The 18,629-nt window shown below is 36.2% G+C and overlaps 1 protein-coding gene across 2 annotated transcripts in view; it reads left to right on the forward strand.

The window, feature by feature from the left end:
• LOC100375431 (DIS3-like exonuclease 1) overlaps positions 1-18,629 on the forward strand; it is a 39,390-nt gene that overhangs the window by 14,889 nt on the left and 5,872 nt on the right. For both annotated transcript variants that reach the window (XM_085507105.1, XM_085507104.1), the window contains exons 8-21: positions 787-881; positions 1,926-2,041; positions 2,745-3,011; positions 3,195-3,343; positions 4,191-4,289; positions 4,861-5,056; positions 6,020-6,105; positions 11,943-12,099; positions 13,378-13,473; positions 14,048-14,288; positions 15,142-15,203; positions 15,600-15,704; positions 15,861-16,006; positions 17,495-17,580. In XM_085507105.1, the coding sequence (XP_085363231.1) occupies positions 787-881; positions 1,926-2,041; positions 2,745-3,011; positions 3,195-3,343; positions 4,191-4,289; positions 4,861-5,056; positions 6,020-6,105; positions 11,943-12,099; positions 13,378-13,473; positions 14,048-14,288; positions 15,142-15,203; positions 15,600-15,704; positions 15,861-16,006; positions 17,495-17,580 (1,901 nt within the window). The remainder of the gene's footprint in view (positions 1-786; positions 882-1,925; positions 2,042-2,744; positions 3,012-3,194; positions 3,344-4,190; positions 4,290-4,860; positions 5,057-6,019; positions 6,106-11,942; positions 12,100-13,377; positions 13,474-14,047; positions 14,289-15,141; positions 15,204-15,599; positions 15,705-15,860; positions 16,007-17,494; positions 17,581-18,629) is intronic.

Consider the following 18,629-nt stretch of genomic DNA (forward strand, 5'->3'; position numbering starts at 1 on the left):
TTTTTGGTAAAAAGTGATATTTTCGACTTCTTGTTAAAAACCACAAGTCCAATTGCTTTGATATTACATATATAGGTACTACATGTGGACCACTCTCAAATTTGTTCATTTTGTAATGATATCGTTAATTCTCTGACTTTAGTGAATATTTTTGTCATGTTTGGTAACAAGTGATATTTTCGACTTCTTGTTAAAAACTGCAAGTCCAATTGCTTTGATATTACATAAATAGGTACTACATGTGGACCTCTCTCAGATTTGTTCATTTTGTAATGATATCTTTAATTCTCTAATTTTGGTGAATATTTTTGTCATTTTTGGTAAAAAGTGATATTTTCTTCTTGTTAAAAACCACAATCATTTATGGTGAAAAATGATATTTTTGAATTCTTGTTGAAAACAGCAAGTTCCATTGTATTGATACTATGCATATTGTTCATTTTCTAATGATATCTTCAGTTATTTAATTGAAATGTGCATTGCTAACAGCGGAGCTATCTCAGCCGAGAGGCTGCTTGTTTATTTTATCGACTACATGTAGTACTGCTCAAGGGTAAATATTGGAGTATTTGATGATAAAGGTACATTTGCTCGATTTGAATACATTTACTGGTTTTTAATTTCGTGCATTTTGTTGTGAACAAAAATAAAACCCACCTAATAATTAAGTCTTCTATAGTGTGTAAATTTTAATATCAAAAAACTAATTAGCACCAGACAGGGACTATATCATTCATATTAATGTGTTATTAATAACCATATTACTTGCCTGTTTTACTGATATAGGAACAGAGCAGTTGATGGTGATATTGTCGCTGTAGAACTTTTACCCAAGTCACAGTGGGTTGGAAAAATTATCTCACTAACAGAAACTCATGAAGGTAACCTTTATACCCCTATTTTGAAATGGAATAACCTTGAATGTAATTCAGTTGAACCAAAAGCTGTGTATTGTCTGCATTTTCAATTTCTCAACATTACCATAGCAACAAAGCCTCAAGTAATAGTTTGATGCTAGAAAAAGCAGCATTTGAAGAAAATGATTTGTTCACTACTGGACCAAAAATTTATGCGTTTAAATAAATGTTATAAATTATATTTTAAAAATACTGTAAACAATATCTGCCATTTTGGATTTATGTGCATTCCTAAAGACAAATTTCATTTACCAATTTTTTGAAATTCCATTGAATATGGCAACCTACTGGCAGTCATTGTTTTAAAATTGTACAAAATTAGATAACTTGCCAATAGTATGTTTCAAACTGAGAAACTGTAAATCCTGACACACATTATCTCCGGCAATTGGATTTTTAGTTATGCAATCACAGGAGATAATGAATTTGGTGTGTCTGTGTGTCTGCCTGTTTTAGGAAAATGAGCAGATTTTGATCTAATTTGGTACATAGGAACCTTGAGATAATGCGCATATATGATTAGATTTGAGGCTGTGTTTATGCATATTAAGTAGCTAATTTGCATATTAATTATCTCATTTCAGCCTGTGTAGGAAAAATTTCAAAAACTGAGCAGATTTGGTCATAGATACCTTGGGGTAATGTACAGACATAGTTAGTATTGGAGCCATTACCATGCATATTAAAGTGCTAATTTGCATACTGTCTATTTCAGCCCGTGTAAGCAAAATCTACCATTATTCTTTCACTGACCATGGGAATTTTCATTTCTTAAATATTTTTTATAAAACAACAATGATTGTTTATATTCTGTATTCAAACCTGACCTTTGCAAAGTTTAAATTTGATTTGAAATTGGAGTTCTCTGGTTGCCTCGCTGCCATGCGCAAATGACCCCTGTTGCGAGCACATGCCCAGTAACTTGGCAACCAGGGTACCCATCCATTATAAATATGACAGTTTGAACCATGTTGATTGTCAACATCAGCAAAGCTTATCATTTGACAGGAATTGAAAATACGGAAGCGATGATTGATTCAAGTAATGTGATGCCAACTGGCAGAGTTATTGGAATCCTACAAAGAAATTGGAGAGATTATGTTGCTTCGTTCTCTGCTGATAAGGTAATATACTGATGTTGCATCAAAGAACTGCTGTTTTTTTTCTTCTTCAAAATTCTATGTACAACAATAATACAATTTAAATGATCATGTAAAATAATAGAACTCATAATTTGCAATCATAAATGTCACATGGGGTATCAATTTGCCTTACAATTTTTGCTAAAAATAAACATTTCAATTGTGCCACAGAAACCATATTCCATGTTGAGGACTATATGACAGGGCTGTATGGTCAATTTCTTATCATAATAACATGTTAATTTTTTTTGCTGTCATCAATCAGGCCAAGTTGTAGACCTTAACCATGCTTCACCCAATGTTGCATACGTTTGTGACTGCATCTCACTTTCTATTTTTGAGTTCTCCTCACCTGCCGAAAGTACAGACTGCATTCCATCCTAGAAAGTATTGGAAATTGATAACTCAATATGTGAAAGACTTCCAAAACAGTGAAAATTCTGATGATTATCTGGGGGTCTGTCACACACATACTAGTATACACTTTATTAAGTTCTATTTCCAAGTGAAAAAAGAAAAGATATAAAAAGCCAGACAATTCTTGTTATTTCCTGGGGGTCTGTCACACACAGATACACTTCTATCTCCAGGTGAACAAAGGAAAGACATACAAATCCGGAAAAGTTCTTCTTATTCCCTGGTGGACTGTCACAAACAGATGCACTTTATTATGTTCTATCCCCAGGAGAACAAAGGAAATACATCCAAAGCAGGAAAAGTTCTTGTTATTCCCTGGGATTACAGAATACCTAAAATACGGATAAGTACACGACAATCAGATTCACTTGGAGATCATAGAGTCATTGTCAGGATTGATTCATGGCCTGTTGATTCCCAATATCCGAACGGTCATTTCGTACAGACGCTTGGTTCAATTGGAAAGTTGGAAACTGAAATCTCATCAATTCTTGTGGAAAACAGCATCTCTATCAGATCATTCTCAGAAGGACAGGTATGTTTATGATTGCCATGGTGATGGAATCTGTCTGATTGTTGCATGTATAGTTTGGGTATTTCACAAGCTGAAATCAGCTGACACAGGACAAATATGATTGGATACTCTGAATACTGTAGCCTTAATTATTGTATCTAAATCATTACTTAGAAACTTTTTTATTATTCATTAATTTGACAGATAAAAGAATTGCCATCAAATTCCTCAGATGACCCCTGGACCATAGATCCAGAGGAGGTTGCTAGGAGACAAGATTTACGTGATTCTCATCTGATATTCAGTATAGATCCGAAAGGATGTGAAGATGTAGATGACACTTTGTCTGTTAGGTAATTACTGGTAATCTGTATTCTAGTCTACATACGTATAACATCACTTTGTATGCTATGGAATTTAATGCTGCTGTATACGGGTAGTCAACATTTGTGTAGAAAATAACATAAATTAGTCATGGCATCAGAGCTGCTCACATGCATATTCTATGGTTTTTTCATTATTCTTCTGTCCCAAGCTGGTCTTATCATCCCATGCATTATGAGATACACACAGTTCAAAATATAACATTACTCACAGATGGAATTCAGTCATAACAGTACTTTATTGTAATAAAAAAACTAGGACTGTATATAATAAGCCTGATGAATAATTTCAACAATTTACTAACTTGCCTGTAAATAATTGCACAAATGACTTTTAGCATATCTCTGGATACTCTGCTACATGGTTCCTCTATGCATATGTGCAGTTCTGAGAAAGGAGAAATTGAAACTGTTTTTTGGACATTTTCAGAAGAAATGTATGAATATTTTGTGCTAGGGGTATGTACTATACCATGTGCACAGTCAGCCACCAATGGTAGCTTGGTGGTAGTTTTAAAACTGGCTTTTCCGACCTTGTCGCACATTTTTGAATCTTTGTCTATAGTGTTCTAGGTTCACAACTAATCATAACTCATCAACAAGTTTCAAAGTTGTAATTTTTTTTTATTTTCTGCAAATAATAACAAAAAACTGAGTGTGTGTTTTAACATTAAAAATCCTGAAATTAGCAATATTGGAATTTTTTCCGAACCACCACCATCAACAACTGTAATTATAAGCATGAGTTTTTCTTGGTGTTTTATTCATGAAGTCAACAATACAGCTGTATGCATATATGATTCTTTATTCATTGCAGGCAACTCCCGAATGGTAACATTGAACTTGGAGTTCATATAGCAGATGTATCTTATTTTGTAAAACCGAATTCATTGACAGACCTAGAAGCCAAATCAAGGTATTTAACTCTGCTACGAGTTCTGGAGTGAGTTATAAATAGGCTGGTTTGTGAAAGTTTTGCTCACAAAAATTGGAAAAACGGAAATGAAAAAAAATTTTAACTGTCAGTCCTTGCCTCAGCAAATTGATTACTGATGTGCAACCAAATGTTATTTGAAAGTCTACATACTGTTGTCTAATACTAGAACAATTAACTATGATTTGATTATTGTCGCTGGTATATGTGAAAAAATAAGTGCATACGTCAAAAACGCATGACCAGCATTCTACCATAATTGTGCTAGCTATGCTTCAACACAGCTGAATAAAGTCAAGCATCTCCTTACATAAAAATGATATTTATTAACTCAAAATATTTTTCCGAGAAAATAAAAATGGTCATCCACAACAAAACAAACAAAGAAAAAAAGTCAAAGAAATAACAAATGAACCTGAAGCTTCAAATGCATTCTTAAACATAGTTACTGTCTGGTATTAAGACTGGCCTTGATGAATTGGGCTATAGAAAATGACCAATGTCTGCTATTCATAATGGAAATAAATAGAAAATACGCTTTCTTTATCCTTAGAGCCACAACTGTCTACTTAGCAGACAGACGCTATGATATGTTACCACCGATACTGAGTGCTGATCTCTGTTCTCTGATTGGTGGAGAAGACCGCTATGCTATGAGTGTTTTATGGCAACTGAGTCCAAACTATGATGTCATTGATGTATGGTATGGAAGAACGGTTATCAGATCTGCATACAAAATGTTTTATGAGGTAAATATAAATACAACATTGATGGATTTCAGATCACTCCATGAATAGCTCTGTTTTTGAACCATTTAATCAGTTTCCCATTTCTGCATCAAGATATTTGTTCATTATCTTGTAAAGTCACTCTAACCCTTCATGGTACATTCTGCTTGATCCATTCCAATCTTTTATGATACAATCCTCCATGGTATAAATCTGCTTGATAATTTCCATCACAACTTTCTTGTACCACAGCTTTCATATCAGTAACACGCTTCAATCCCAATATACTGCTTTTCTTTCTATGAAATTCAACATCATTCTCTCCCAATCCATCACCTTTGCACCTAAATGCACCATGTTTCTATTGTGATATACCACCATTTAATCCTGATACTGAATGAATACACCCCCATTCTAATGCACAACACTTTTGTTCTGACACATCACATTCTCATTCTGATACACCACACTTCCATCTTAATACACCACACTTCCATCTTGGTACACCACACTTCCATCCTGATACACCACACTTCCATCTTGATACACCACACTGCCATCCCAATATACCACACTTCAATCTTGATACACCACTCTGCCATACCGATACACCACACTTGAATCTTGATACACCACACTGCCGTACTGATACACCACACTTGAATCTTGATACACCACACTGCCATATGGATACACCACACTTCAATCTTGATACACTACACTGCCGTACCAATACACCACACCTCCATTCCATACTGTAAAACCATTTATTTTCATTGACAATTAATTTCACTATTTTGATGTTTTTTGGATATTCACTGTGTTTTAAAATAACGAAATTGTCAAGAAAACAATGAGTTTTATTGTTCACGTAAATTTAATTTAGCAGATTTTATACTCATCAGCGAAAATAGTAAAATTAAAACCCATTTAATAATTAATGCATTTACAGTATTTATATGAATGTGACACTTCTGTTTCCAGGCTGCACAAGCATTGCATGATGGGAAAGATGTCAGGGATGATATTCCTGAATTAGAAGGATTAGATGAAGAGGTGATACAGGAAAGGTAAATTCTAGAGTTGTATCATTTCAGGCATCTCACAACAGACAACCGTAAATACTTATTTTTGCTTAATACAGTGGATTTCATTAAGGCATGAATGTTTTTTAATAAATATGCACTATTCATAAATGTTTTATAAAAAAATCTTGACCAATCACAACACGTAAAGCCATACATAGCATTAAATCAGTCAGTGATTGAAAGAAACCTGCAAAGACTCATGGGTAATAGGCACATCTTGATCAATCACAACACGTAAAGCCATACATAACATTAAATCAGTCAGTGATTGAAGGAAACCTGCAAAGACTCATGGGTAATAGGCACATCTTGATCAATCACAACACGTAAAGCCATACATAGCATTAAATGAGTCAGTGATTGACGGAAACCTGCAAAGTCTCATGGGTAATAGGCTCATCTTGACCAATCACAACACGTAAAGCCAAACATAGCATTAAATCAGTCAGTGATTGAAGGAAACTTGCAAAGACTTGTGGGTAATAGGCACATCTTGACCAATCACAACACGTAAAGCCAAACATAGCATAAATCAGTCAGTGATTGAAGGAAACCTGCAAAGACTCATGGGTAATAGGCACATCTTGATCAATCACAACACGTAAAGCCATACATAACATTAAATCAGTCAGTGATTGAAGGAAACCTGCAAAGACTCATGGGTAATAGGCACATCTTGATCAATCACAACACGTAAAGCCATACATAGCATTAAATGAGTCAGTGATTGACGGAAACCTGCAAAGTCTCATGGGTAATAGGCTCATCTTGACCAATCACAACACGTAAAGCCAAACATAGCATTAAATCAGTCAGTGATTGAAGGAAACTTGCAAAGACTTGTGGGTAATAGGCACATCTTGACCAATCACAACACGTAAAGCCAAACATAGCATAAATCAGTCAGTGATTGAAGGAAACCTGCAAAGACTCATGGGTAATAGGCTCATCTTGACCAATCACAACACGTAAAGCCATACATAGCATTAAATCAGTCAGTGATTGAAGGAAACCTGCAAAGACTCATGGGTAATAGACACATCTTGATCAATCACAACACGTAAAGCCATACATAGCATTAAATGAGTCAGTGATTGACGGAAACCTGCAAAGACTCATGGGTAATAGGCACATCTTGACCAATCACAACACATAAAGCCATACATAGCATTAAATCAGTCAGTGATTGAAGGAAACCTGCAAAGACTCATGGGTAATAGGCACATCTTGACCAATCACAACACGTAAAGCCATACATAACATTAAATCAGTCAGTGATTGAAAGAAACCTGCAAAGACTCATGGGTAATAGGCACATCTTGACCAATCACAACACATAAAGCCATACATAACATTAAATCAGTCAGTGATTGAAGGAAACCTGCAAAGACTCATGGGTAATAGGCACATCTTGATCAATCACAACACGTAAAGCCATACATAACATTAAATCAGTCAGTGATTGAAGGAAACCTGCAAAGACTCATGGGTAATAGGCACATCTTGATCAATCACAACACGTAAAGCCATACATAGCATTAAATGAGTCAGTGATTGACGGAAACCTGCAAAGTCTCATGGGTAATAGGCTCATCTTGACCAATCACAACACGTAAAGCCAAACATAGCATTAAATCAGTCAGTGATTGAAGGAAACTTGCAAAGACTTGTGGGTAATAGGCACATCTTGACCAATCACAACACGTAAAGCCAAACATAGCATAAATCAGTCAGTGATTGAAGGAAACCTGCAAAGACTCATGGGTAATAGGCTCATCTTGACCAATCACAACACGTAAAGCCATACATAGCATTAAATCAGTCAGTGATTGAAGGAAACCTGCAAAGACTCATGGGTAATAGACACATCTTGATCAATCACAACACGTAAAGCCATACATAGCATTAAATGAGTCAGTGATTGACGGAAACCTGCAAAGTCTCATGGGTAATAGGCTCATCTTGACCAATCACAACACATAAAGCCATACATAGCATTAAATCAGTCAGTGATTGAAGGAAACCTGCAAAGACTCATGGGTAATAGGCACATCTTGACCAATCACAACACGTAAAGCCATACATAACATTAAATCAGTCAGTGATTGAAAGAAACCTGCAAAGACTCATGGGTAATAGGCACATCTTGACCAATCACAACACATAAAGCCATACATAACATTAAATCAGTCAGTGATTGAAGGAAACCTGCAAAGACTCATGGGTAATAGGCACATCTTGATCAATCACAACACGTAAAGCCATACATAACATTAAATCAGTCAGTGATTGAAGGAAACCTGCAAAGACTCATGGGTAATAGGCACATCTTGATCAATCACAACACGTAAAGCCATACATAGCATTAAATGAGTCAGTGATTGACGGAAACCTGCAAAGTCTCATGGGTAATAGGCTCATCTTGACCAATCACAACACGTAAAGCCAAACATAACATTAAATCAGTCAGTGATTGAAGGAAACTTGCAAAGACTTGTGGGTAATAGGCACATCTTGACCAATCACAACACGTAAAGCCAAACATAGCATAAATCAGTCAGTGATTGAAGGAAACCTGCAAAGACTCATGGGTAATAGGCTCATCTTGACCAATCACAACACGTAAAGCCATACATAGCATTAAATGAGTCAGTGATTGACGGAAACCTGCAAAGTCTCATGGGTAATAGGCTCATCTTGACCAATCACAACACGTAAAGCCAAACATAGCATTAAATCAGTCAGTGATTGAAGGAAACTTGCAAAGACTTGTGGGTAATAGGCACATCTTGATCAATCACAACACGTAAAGCCATACATAACATTAAATCAGTCAGTGATTGAAGGAAACCTGCAAAGACTCATGGGTAATAGGCACATCTTGATCAATCACAACACGTAAAGCCATACATAGCATTAAATGAGTCAGTGATTGACGGAAACCTGCAAAGTCTCATGGGTAATAGGCTCATCTTGACCAATCACAACACGTAAAGCCAAACATAGCATTAAATCAGTCAGTGATTGAAGGAAACTTGCAAAGACTTGTGGGTAATAGGCACATCTTGACCAATCACAACACGTAAAGCCAAACATAGCATAAATCAGTCAGTGATTGAAGGAAACCTGCAAAGACTCATGGGTAATAGGCTCATCTTGACCAATCACAACACGTAAAGCCATACATAGCATTAAATCAGTCAGTGATTGAAGGAAACCTGCAAAGACTCATGGGTAATAGACACATCTTGATCAATCACAACACGTAAAGCCATACATAGCATTAAATGAGTCAGTGATTGACGGAAACCTGCAAAGTCTCATGGGTAATAGGCTCATCTTGACCAATCACAACACATAAAGCCATACATAGCATTAAATCAGTCAGTGATTGAAGGAAACCTGCAAAGACTCATGGGTAATAGGCACATCTTGACCAATCACAACACGTAAAGCCATACATAACATTAAATCAGTCAGTGATTGAAAGAAACCTGCAAAGACTCATGGGTAATAGGCACATCTTGACCAATCACAACACATAAAGCCATACATAACATTAAATCAGTCAGTGATTGAAGGAAACCTGCAAAGACTCATGGGTAATAGGCACATCTTGATCAATCACAACACGTAAAGCCATACATAACATTAAATCAGTCAGTGATTGAAGGAAACCTGCAAAGACTCATGGGTAATAGGCACATCTTGATCAATCACAACACGTAAAGCCATACATAGCATTAAATGAGTCAGTGATTGACGGAAACCTGCAAAGTCTCATGGGTAATAGGCTCATCTTGACCAATCACAACACGTAAAGCCAAACATAACATTAAATCAGTCAGTGATTGAAGGAAACTTGCAAAGACTTGTGGGTAATAGGCACATCTTGACCAATCACAACACGTAAAGCCAAACATAGCATAAATCAGTCAGTGATTGAAGGAAACCTGCAAAGACTCATGGGTAATAGGCTCATCTTGACCAATCACAACACGTAAAGCCATACATAGCATTAAATGAGTCAGTGATTGACGGAAACCTGCAAAGTCTCATGGGTAATAGGCTCATCTTGACCAATCACAACACGTAAAGCCAAACATAGCATTAAATCAGTCAGTGATTGAAGGAAACTTGCAAAGACTTGTGGGTAATAGGCACATCTTGACCAATCACAACACGTAAAGCCAAACATAGCATAAATCAGTCAGTGATTGAAGGAAACCTGCAAAGACTCATGGGTAATAGGCTCATCTTGACCAATCACAACACGTAAAGCCATACATAGCATTAAATCAGTCAGTGATTGAAGGAAACCTGCAAAGACTCATGGGTAATAGACACAACTTGATCAATCACAACACGTAAAGCCATACATAGCATTAAATGAGTCAGTGATTGACGGAAACCTGCAAAGTCTCATGGGTAATAGGCTCATCTTGACCAATCACAACACATAAAGCCATACATAGCATTAAATCAGTCAGTGATTGAAGGAAACCTGCAAAGACTCATGGGTAATAGGCACATCTTGACCAATCACAACACGTAAAGCCATACATAACATTAAATCAGTCAGTGATTGAAAGAAACCTGCAAAGACTCATGGGTAATAGGCACATCTTGACCAATCACAACACATAAAGCCATACATAACATTAAATCAGTCAGTGATTGAAGGAAACCTGCAAAGACTCATGGGTAATAGGCACATCTTGATCAATCACAACACGTAAAGCCATACATAGCATTAAATGAGTCAGTGATTGACGGAAACCTGCAAAGTCTCATGGGTAATAGGCTCATCTTGACCAATCACAACACGTAAAGCCAAACATAGCATTAAATCAGTCAGTGATTGAAGGAAACTTGCAAAGACTTGTGGGTAATAGGCACATCTTGACCAATCACAACACGTAAAGCCAAACATAGCATAAATCAGTCAGTGATTGAAGGAAACCTGCAAAGACTCATGGGTAATAGGCTCATCTTGACCAATCACAACACGTAAAGCCATACATAGCATTAAATCAGTCAGTGATTGAAGGAAACCTGCAAAGACTCATGGGTAATAGACACATCTTGACCAATCACAACACGTAAAGCCATACATGGCATTAAATCAGTCAGTGATTGAAGGAAACCTGCAAAGACTCATGGGTAATATGCATTGCTAAATATCTTCTATAACCAATGAAAGCATATTTCTTCTTATTTGAATGAAGTGGTAACGTCTTCCAGGGTATATGTTTTATAAATTTCTATAAATTTGGAATTTAACTTCACATCTCAAGATTTGTACATGCTTGTAAATGTTATGCAGGTTTATGAGTATGTCTGATATAAGGACATCTTTAAATGTCAAAATATGTTTGTTACCAGAGGTACATTACTTGGGGTTTGCAACTACAGTGACATTATACCAAGATCCCGTTACAATCTCGCTCTCACATAAGCGTTCCAACTCAGAAAAAGGCGAATGCGCATGCCCTAGGTAACTAGGATACTGGGATGTCCAGGTGGATTAAAATAGCTGCTCACGATATAACGGATTACAATAACTATATTTTCTGTACATTTTCGATGTATTACATGTTTTCACTATGAATGTGGTAATACATGTTTTATTGTTTTATTACAAACCGCCTATGTCATGTCAGAAGGTTGTAGCACCAGTCTCGATATCTACGAGATGAGACTTGAATGGGATCTTGGCATGATGTCACCATACAGTACTATGCGCGTTGCAAACCCCAAGTAATGTACCTCTGGTGTTACATAATGCAGTAATAAGTGTTTATTTATTGCATTTGTAGGTTACGAGAACTGAATTTTAGTATTAGTACTCTGATGAGCATAGCAAGACATTTGAAATCAAAACGAGAGTCTGGTGGAGCGGTACAGTTAGAAGGACTTGAAATCCAAGTGCAGCTGAGTGATAAGAAAGACATACAAGATTTAGTACCAAAACAGGTAGGATACAAGTCCAGTTTTTATATTGTATTATTTCATTATTTAGTGGCATTGTGGTGGGTGGGTGGTGGTGAAGGTGTAAGTCGTTATTTGTTTAGCCTTTACATGTATTCATTACAGTGTAGGTCAATATGTGATTTGTCTCTATTGTAGGCAGGTCATTATCAGTTTAGTCATCACCATCAATGTGATTTGCACATCAGGTAAGAGTGAAATGTAGCCACTTGGTTCTAAGCTAGGCATCTGAAACAGATCAATATGTGATTTGCCTCTATTGTAGGCAGGTCATTATCAATTTAGTCATCACCATCAATGTGATTTGCACATCAGGCAAGAGTGAAATGTAGCCACTTGGTTCAAAACTAGCCATCTGAAACAGGTCAATATGTGATTTGCCTCTATTGTAGACAGGTCATTATCAGTTTAGTCATCACCATCAATGTGATTTGCAAATCAGGCAAGAGTGAAATGCAGCCATTTGGTTCTAAACAAGGCATCTGAAACAGGTCAATATGGTATTTGTCTCTATTGTAGACAGGCCATTATCAGTTTAGTCATCACCATCAATGTGATTTGCACATCAGGCAAGAGTGAAATATAGCCACTTGATTCTAAGCTAGGCATCTGAAACAGGTCAATATGTGAGTTGTCTCTATTGTAGGCAGGTCATTATCAGTTTAGTCATCACCATCAATGTGGTTTGCAAATCAGGCAAGAGTGAAATGTAGCCACTTGATTCTAAGCTAGGCATCTGAAACAGGTCAATATGTGATTTGCCGCTACTGTAGGCAGGTCATTATCAGTTTAGTCATCACCATCAATGTGATTTGCAAATCAGGCAAGAGTGAAATGTAGCCACTTGATTCTAAGCTAGGCATCTGAAACAGGTCAATATGTGATTTGCCGCTATTGTAGGCAGGTCGTTATCAGTTTAGTCATCACCATCAATGTGATTTGCACACCAGGTAAGAGTGAAATGTAGCCACTTGGTTCAAAACTAGCCATCTGAAACAGGTCAATATGTGATTTGCCTCTATTGTAGGCAGGTCATTATCAGTTTAGTCATTCCATTCATTATATATGGAATAAGGAATAACAAATATACAAGAAAATGATTTGATTACAAGTCTCAAGCCCTTCTATTGTATCCTGTCTTTGATTTGCTTACATATTGGTAAGTCATAATGCATCCAGTTGAGTGCAATAATCAATGTAATTCTTGTGAATTTACAGGTTTTATGCAACAGCTGAAATTGATGTATTCTTTACTCTTTGTAGGCACTAGAAATACACGAGACTATAGCCGAGTGTATGATATTTGCAAATCACTGGGTTGCAAAGAAAATCACAGAAGCATTTCCAAGCTTTGCACTTGTAAGTATTCAGTCGATTTTATAATGAACGACAAACTTTTTAAATGCTTTTCATGCTATATGTTATGCTTAATTGTTTTTTAGCATTTCTTGTTTGATTTTGGACCAAATGGTCTTAATTTACCCCGGTATCATTGGCTGGATGAACATTTTTTTTAATTTTAATATGGGAAATGTTTGAAAGTTTTCTTTGGTATTCAAAGTTATTCTGTTACAAGCTGGTCTTCAGTAAATATTGGAAAACTATATATTTCATTTTTGGTGGCTTTGTGTTCAATATAGGCCCAACATGATACATGTAAAACATATTTGTTTTATTTTACACAAAATTTGAACCTGAAAGCATACTGGGCAATGGTTGTAGTATTTTACTAAAGATTCAAGACTCTTGTTAAACCACAGTAACTGAAAATATTGTTTTGCACAAGTGTTGTATTTTCACTAATTAGGTCATTATCCACAAGATACAGCACATAACATTATGTTATGCAAATGAGGTAATTAAATCAGCTTTCAACTATATGAGGTTCACACAATACAAACTAGTATTCACAAATTTCTCTATTCTTCTACAGTTACGACATCATCCCTTGCCTCGACAAGAACACTTTGAGAATCTTCTATACTGTGCCAAGTCTAAGGGTTTCTCGGTGGATACGAGTACAAATAAAAACCTGGCTGACTCCCTGGATCGCTGTGTGGATGAAAAGAATCCTATATTCAACAAATTACTGAGAACACTTGCAACTTACGCAATGTCTAACGCTTTGTATTTTTCAACTGGTAGTCTTTCTAGAGATCAGTTTTACCATTATGGTAGGTCATTATCAGTTATACCACTATGGTAGGTCATTATCAGTTATGGAAGGTCATTATCAGTTATACCATTATGGAAGGTTGTTATCAGTTATACCATTATGGTAGGTCATTATCAGTTATACAGTTATGGTAGACCATTATCAGTTATGGAAGGTCATTATCAGTTATATCATTATGGTAGGCCATTATCAGTTAAACCATTATGGTATGTCATTATCAGTTATGGAAGGTTGTTATCAGTTATACTATTACGGTAGGTCATTATCAGTTGTAGCATTATGGTAGGTCATTATCAGTTATGGAAGGTCATTATCAGTTATACCATTATGGTAGGTCATTATCAGTTATATCATTATGGTAGGTCATTATCAGTTATACCATTATGGCATTACATGTATGTAACTGAGGTCAATGCAATCCTGTACTGCCTGGGTTCATACTTTTGTGCTATCTTTGGTATAACCTTTGCTGGGAGACCAATTATTAGTGGCTTGTCTGGTCCTACTTAAAGTGATTATTGTACATCTTTTCTTGCAAGTATTTTTAATTTAGTGAGATATAAATGTCCGCAAAAAGTTTGTGTACCTGCCCAATTATTTGCATTGATTCTAATTCAGTCTGAGGTAAAAAAGAAAAAAAAGCTTTGAATATGATTTCTATTTCAGTCATGTGACATTGTCGTTCTGTCCGATGCATGCAAAGAAATGAATGAATGTGATGTTAAGATGATACACAGGATAATGATCAAATGAGTTTGTAACACTTTCCAACACATTCATACAGGTTTTTACGAATGAATGAATTTTATTATTCTCACTGTCAGATGTTCAATAATCTATTTTTTTCACAGGTTTGGCTTTAGATAGATACACCCATTTCACATCACCAATCAGAAGATATGCCGATATTATTGTTAGTATCTTAGACAATATTAGGCCCCCAAAAAATAGATTTGTTTTTGATCAGCATGCTTATCAACTTGAAATGTGAGTGTCACACATTTTTTAAGAATATAGTAGAAATGAAAGAAAAAAATTTTCATGGCAATAAAAAGAATGCTCTCTCATGCACAGAAACAAATCTCTTTTCGTGCGCCTAATGTAGACAAGTAGAATTTTGATAATTTCTTTCTAAAAATATTACTTTATTGCTCAAGTGAATCAAATTTTCATTATTTATTCTGGTTTGTATTAAGATATATTTGTATTGAGTGTGGATTTGGGGAAATTTTAAGCCATACTGTCATTGCCTAAGATCTCATTTTTGTCAGGAGAGTAAAGTCTGAATAAATTATTATCAACTGCGCAGGTTCATCGACTTCTGATGGCTGCTATCAAAGAAGATGAAGAGAATCTGTTGCTAGGAAACAAAGAACTACAAGATTTGTGCGACCATATCAATCATAAAAATAGAGTAAGAATGTTTATTTATCCCTCAACTTGAGTTCACAAAATTCATTTTCAATGAAAAATAAAAAAACAAATCTCTAATCAATCATGTTTTTAGCATTTCTGTGATTTATTATTAAAACTGTTTCTGACATATAACCATCAGTGTGTTTTCCTCTAGGCTGCCCAGCATGCACAAAGGGCATCTCAGGAATTATTCCAAGCATTGTATTTCAAAGACAGAGATCCAAACACGGATGAGAGTTGTGTGGTGGATGCTGTTATATTTGGACTCAGAACTAATGGAGTTTTAGTGTTTATACCAAGGTATCGTGTAATACTGAATACTGAATTTACATTACATGTAGTCATATTTAAAAGTGATTGGTGGTCTGTGCATACTCTCTGAAACCATTGGGTAGTTTGTACACCATCTCTGAAACTACTGGGTATTTTGTTCACCATCTCTCAAACTACTGGGTAGTTTGTTCACCATCTCTGAAACTACTGGGTAGTTTGTACACCATCTCTGAAACTACTGGGTAGTTTGTTCACCATCTCTGAAACTACTGGGTGGTTTGTTCACCATCTCTGAAACTACTGGGTAGTTTGTACACCATCTCTGAAACTACTGGGTAGTTTGTTCACCATCTCTGAAACTACTGGGTAGTTTGTTCACCATCTCTGAAACTACTGGGTAGTTTGTTCACCATCTCTGAAACTACTGGGTAGTTTGTTCACCATCTCTGAAACTACTGGGTAGTTTGTTCACCATCTCTGAAACTACTGGGTAGTTTGTACACCATCTCTGAAACTACTGGGTAGTTTGTTCACCATCTCTGAAACTACTGGGTAGTTTGTTCACCATCTCTGAAACTACTGGGTAGTTTGTACACCATCTCTGAAACTACTGGGTAGTTTGTACACCATCTCTGAAACTACTGGGTAGTTTGTTCACCATCTCTGAAACTACTGGGTAGTTTGTTCACCATCTCTGAAACTACTGGGTAGTTTGTTCACCATCTCTGAAACTACTGGGTAGTTTGTACACCATCTCTGAAACTACTGGGTAGTTTGTACACCATCTCTGAAACTACTGGGTAGTTTGTACACCATCTCTGAAACTACTGGGTAGTTTGTACACCATCTCTGAAACTACTGGGTAGTTTGTACACCATCTCTGAAACTACTGGGTAGTTTGTACACCATCTCTGAAACTACTGGGTAGTTTGTTCACCATCTCTGAAACTACTGGGTAGTTTGTACACCATCTCTGAAACTACTGGGTAGTTTGTTCACCATCTCTGAAACTACTGGGTAGTTTGTACACCATCTCTGAAACTACTGGGTAGTTTGTTCACCATCTCTGAAACTACTGGGTAGTTTGTACACCATCTCTGAAACTACTGGGTAGTTTGTTCACCATCTCTGAAACTACTGGGTAGTTTGTACACCATCTCTGAAACTACTGGGTAGTTTGTTCACCATCTCTGAAACTACTGGGTAGTTTGTTCACCATCTCTGAAACTACGGGGTAGTTTGTACACCATCTCTGAAACTACTGGGTAGTTTGTTCACCATCTCTGAAACTACTGGGTAGTTTGTACACCATCTCTGAAACTACTGGGTAGTTTGTACACCATTATGTGTATAATCCTATGTTGCCAGTCATCCCTAAAATCTTTGGATGGCCTGCGTGTCATCTGTGAAACCACTGGGTAGTCTGTGTATCATATCATCTGTGTAAACATTTTATTTAGTATCTTTTGTGTTTTAGTAATATACTTTATCATATCTCTTTTCTCATATCTGCAGATATGGAATGAAAGGTGCTATGTATCTGAAAAATAAGGATGGTCTTGTAGTAGATGTAAGCCACAGCCAACTACAATGGGTTCCAGGTATGTAGAACATACTGACACTTGTAGACCATGGTAAATGTCAAGTACAGCTATAGTCTATACTATATAGAACATACTGACACTTGTAGACCATGGTAAATGTCAAGTGCAGCTATAGTCTATACTATATAGAACATACTGACACTTGAAGACCGTGGTAAATGTCAAGTACAGCTATAGTCTATACTATATAGAACATACTGACACTTGTAGACCATGGTAAATGTCAAGTACAGCTATAGTCTATACTATATAGAACATACTGACACTTGTAGACCATGGTAAATGTCAAGTACAGCTATAGTCTATGCTATATAGAACATACTGACACTTGTAGACCATGGTAAATGTCAAGTACAGCTATAGTCTATACTATATAGAACATACTGACACTTGTAGACCATGGTAAATGTCAAGTACAGCTATAGTCTATACTATATAGAACATACTGACACTTGTAGACCATGGTAAATGTCAAGTACAGCCATAGTCTATACTATATAGATCATACTGACACTTGTAGACCATGGTAAATGTCAAGTACAGCTATAGTCTATGCTATATAGAACATACTGACACTTGTAGACCATGGTAAATGTCAAGTACAGCTATAGTCTATACTATATAGAACATACTGACACTTGTAGACCATGGTAAATGTCAAGTACAGCGATAGTCTATGCTATATAGAACATACTGACACTTGTAGACCATGGTAAATGTCAAGTACAGCTATAGTCTATGCTATATAGAACATACTGACACTTTTAGACCATGGTAAATGTCAAGTACAGCTATAGTCTATACTATATAGAACATACTGACACTTGTAGACCATGGTAAATGTCAAGTACAGCTATAGTCTATACTATATAGAACATACTGACACTTGTAGACCATGGTAAATGTCAAGTACAGCTATAGTCTATACTATATAGAACATACTGACACTTGTAGACCATGGTAAATGTCAAGTACAGCTATAGTCTATACTATATAGAACATACTGACACTTGTAGACCATGGTAAATGTCAAGTACAGCTATAGT

This window comes from Saccoglossus kowalevskii, chromosome 13 (assembly GCF_978046115.1).
Source record: "Saccoglossus kowalevskii chromosome 13, keSacKowa6.1, whole genome shotgun sequence".
NCBI lineage: Eukaryota > Metazoa > Hemichordata > Enteropneusta > Harrimaniidae > Saccoglossus > Saccoglossus kowalevskii.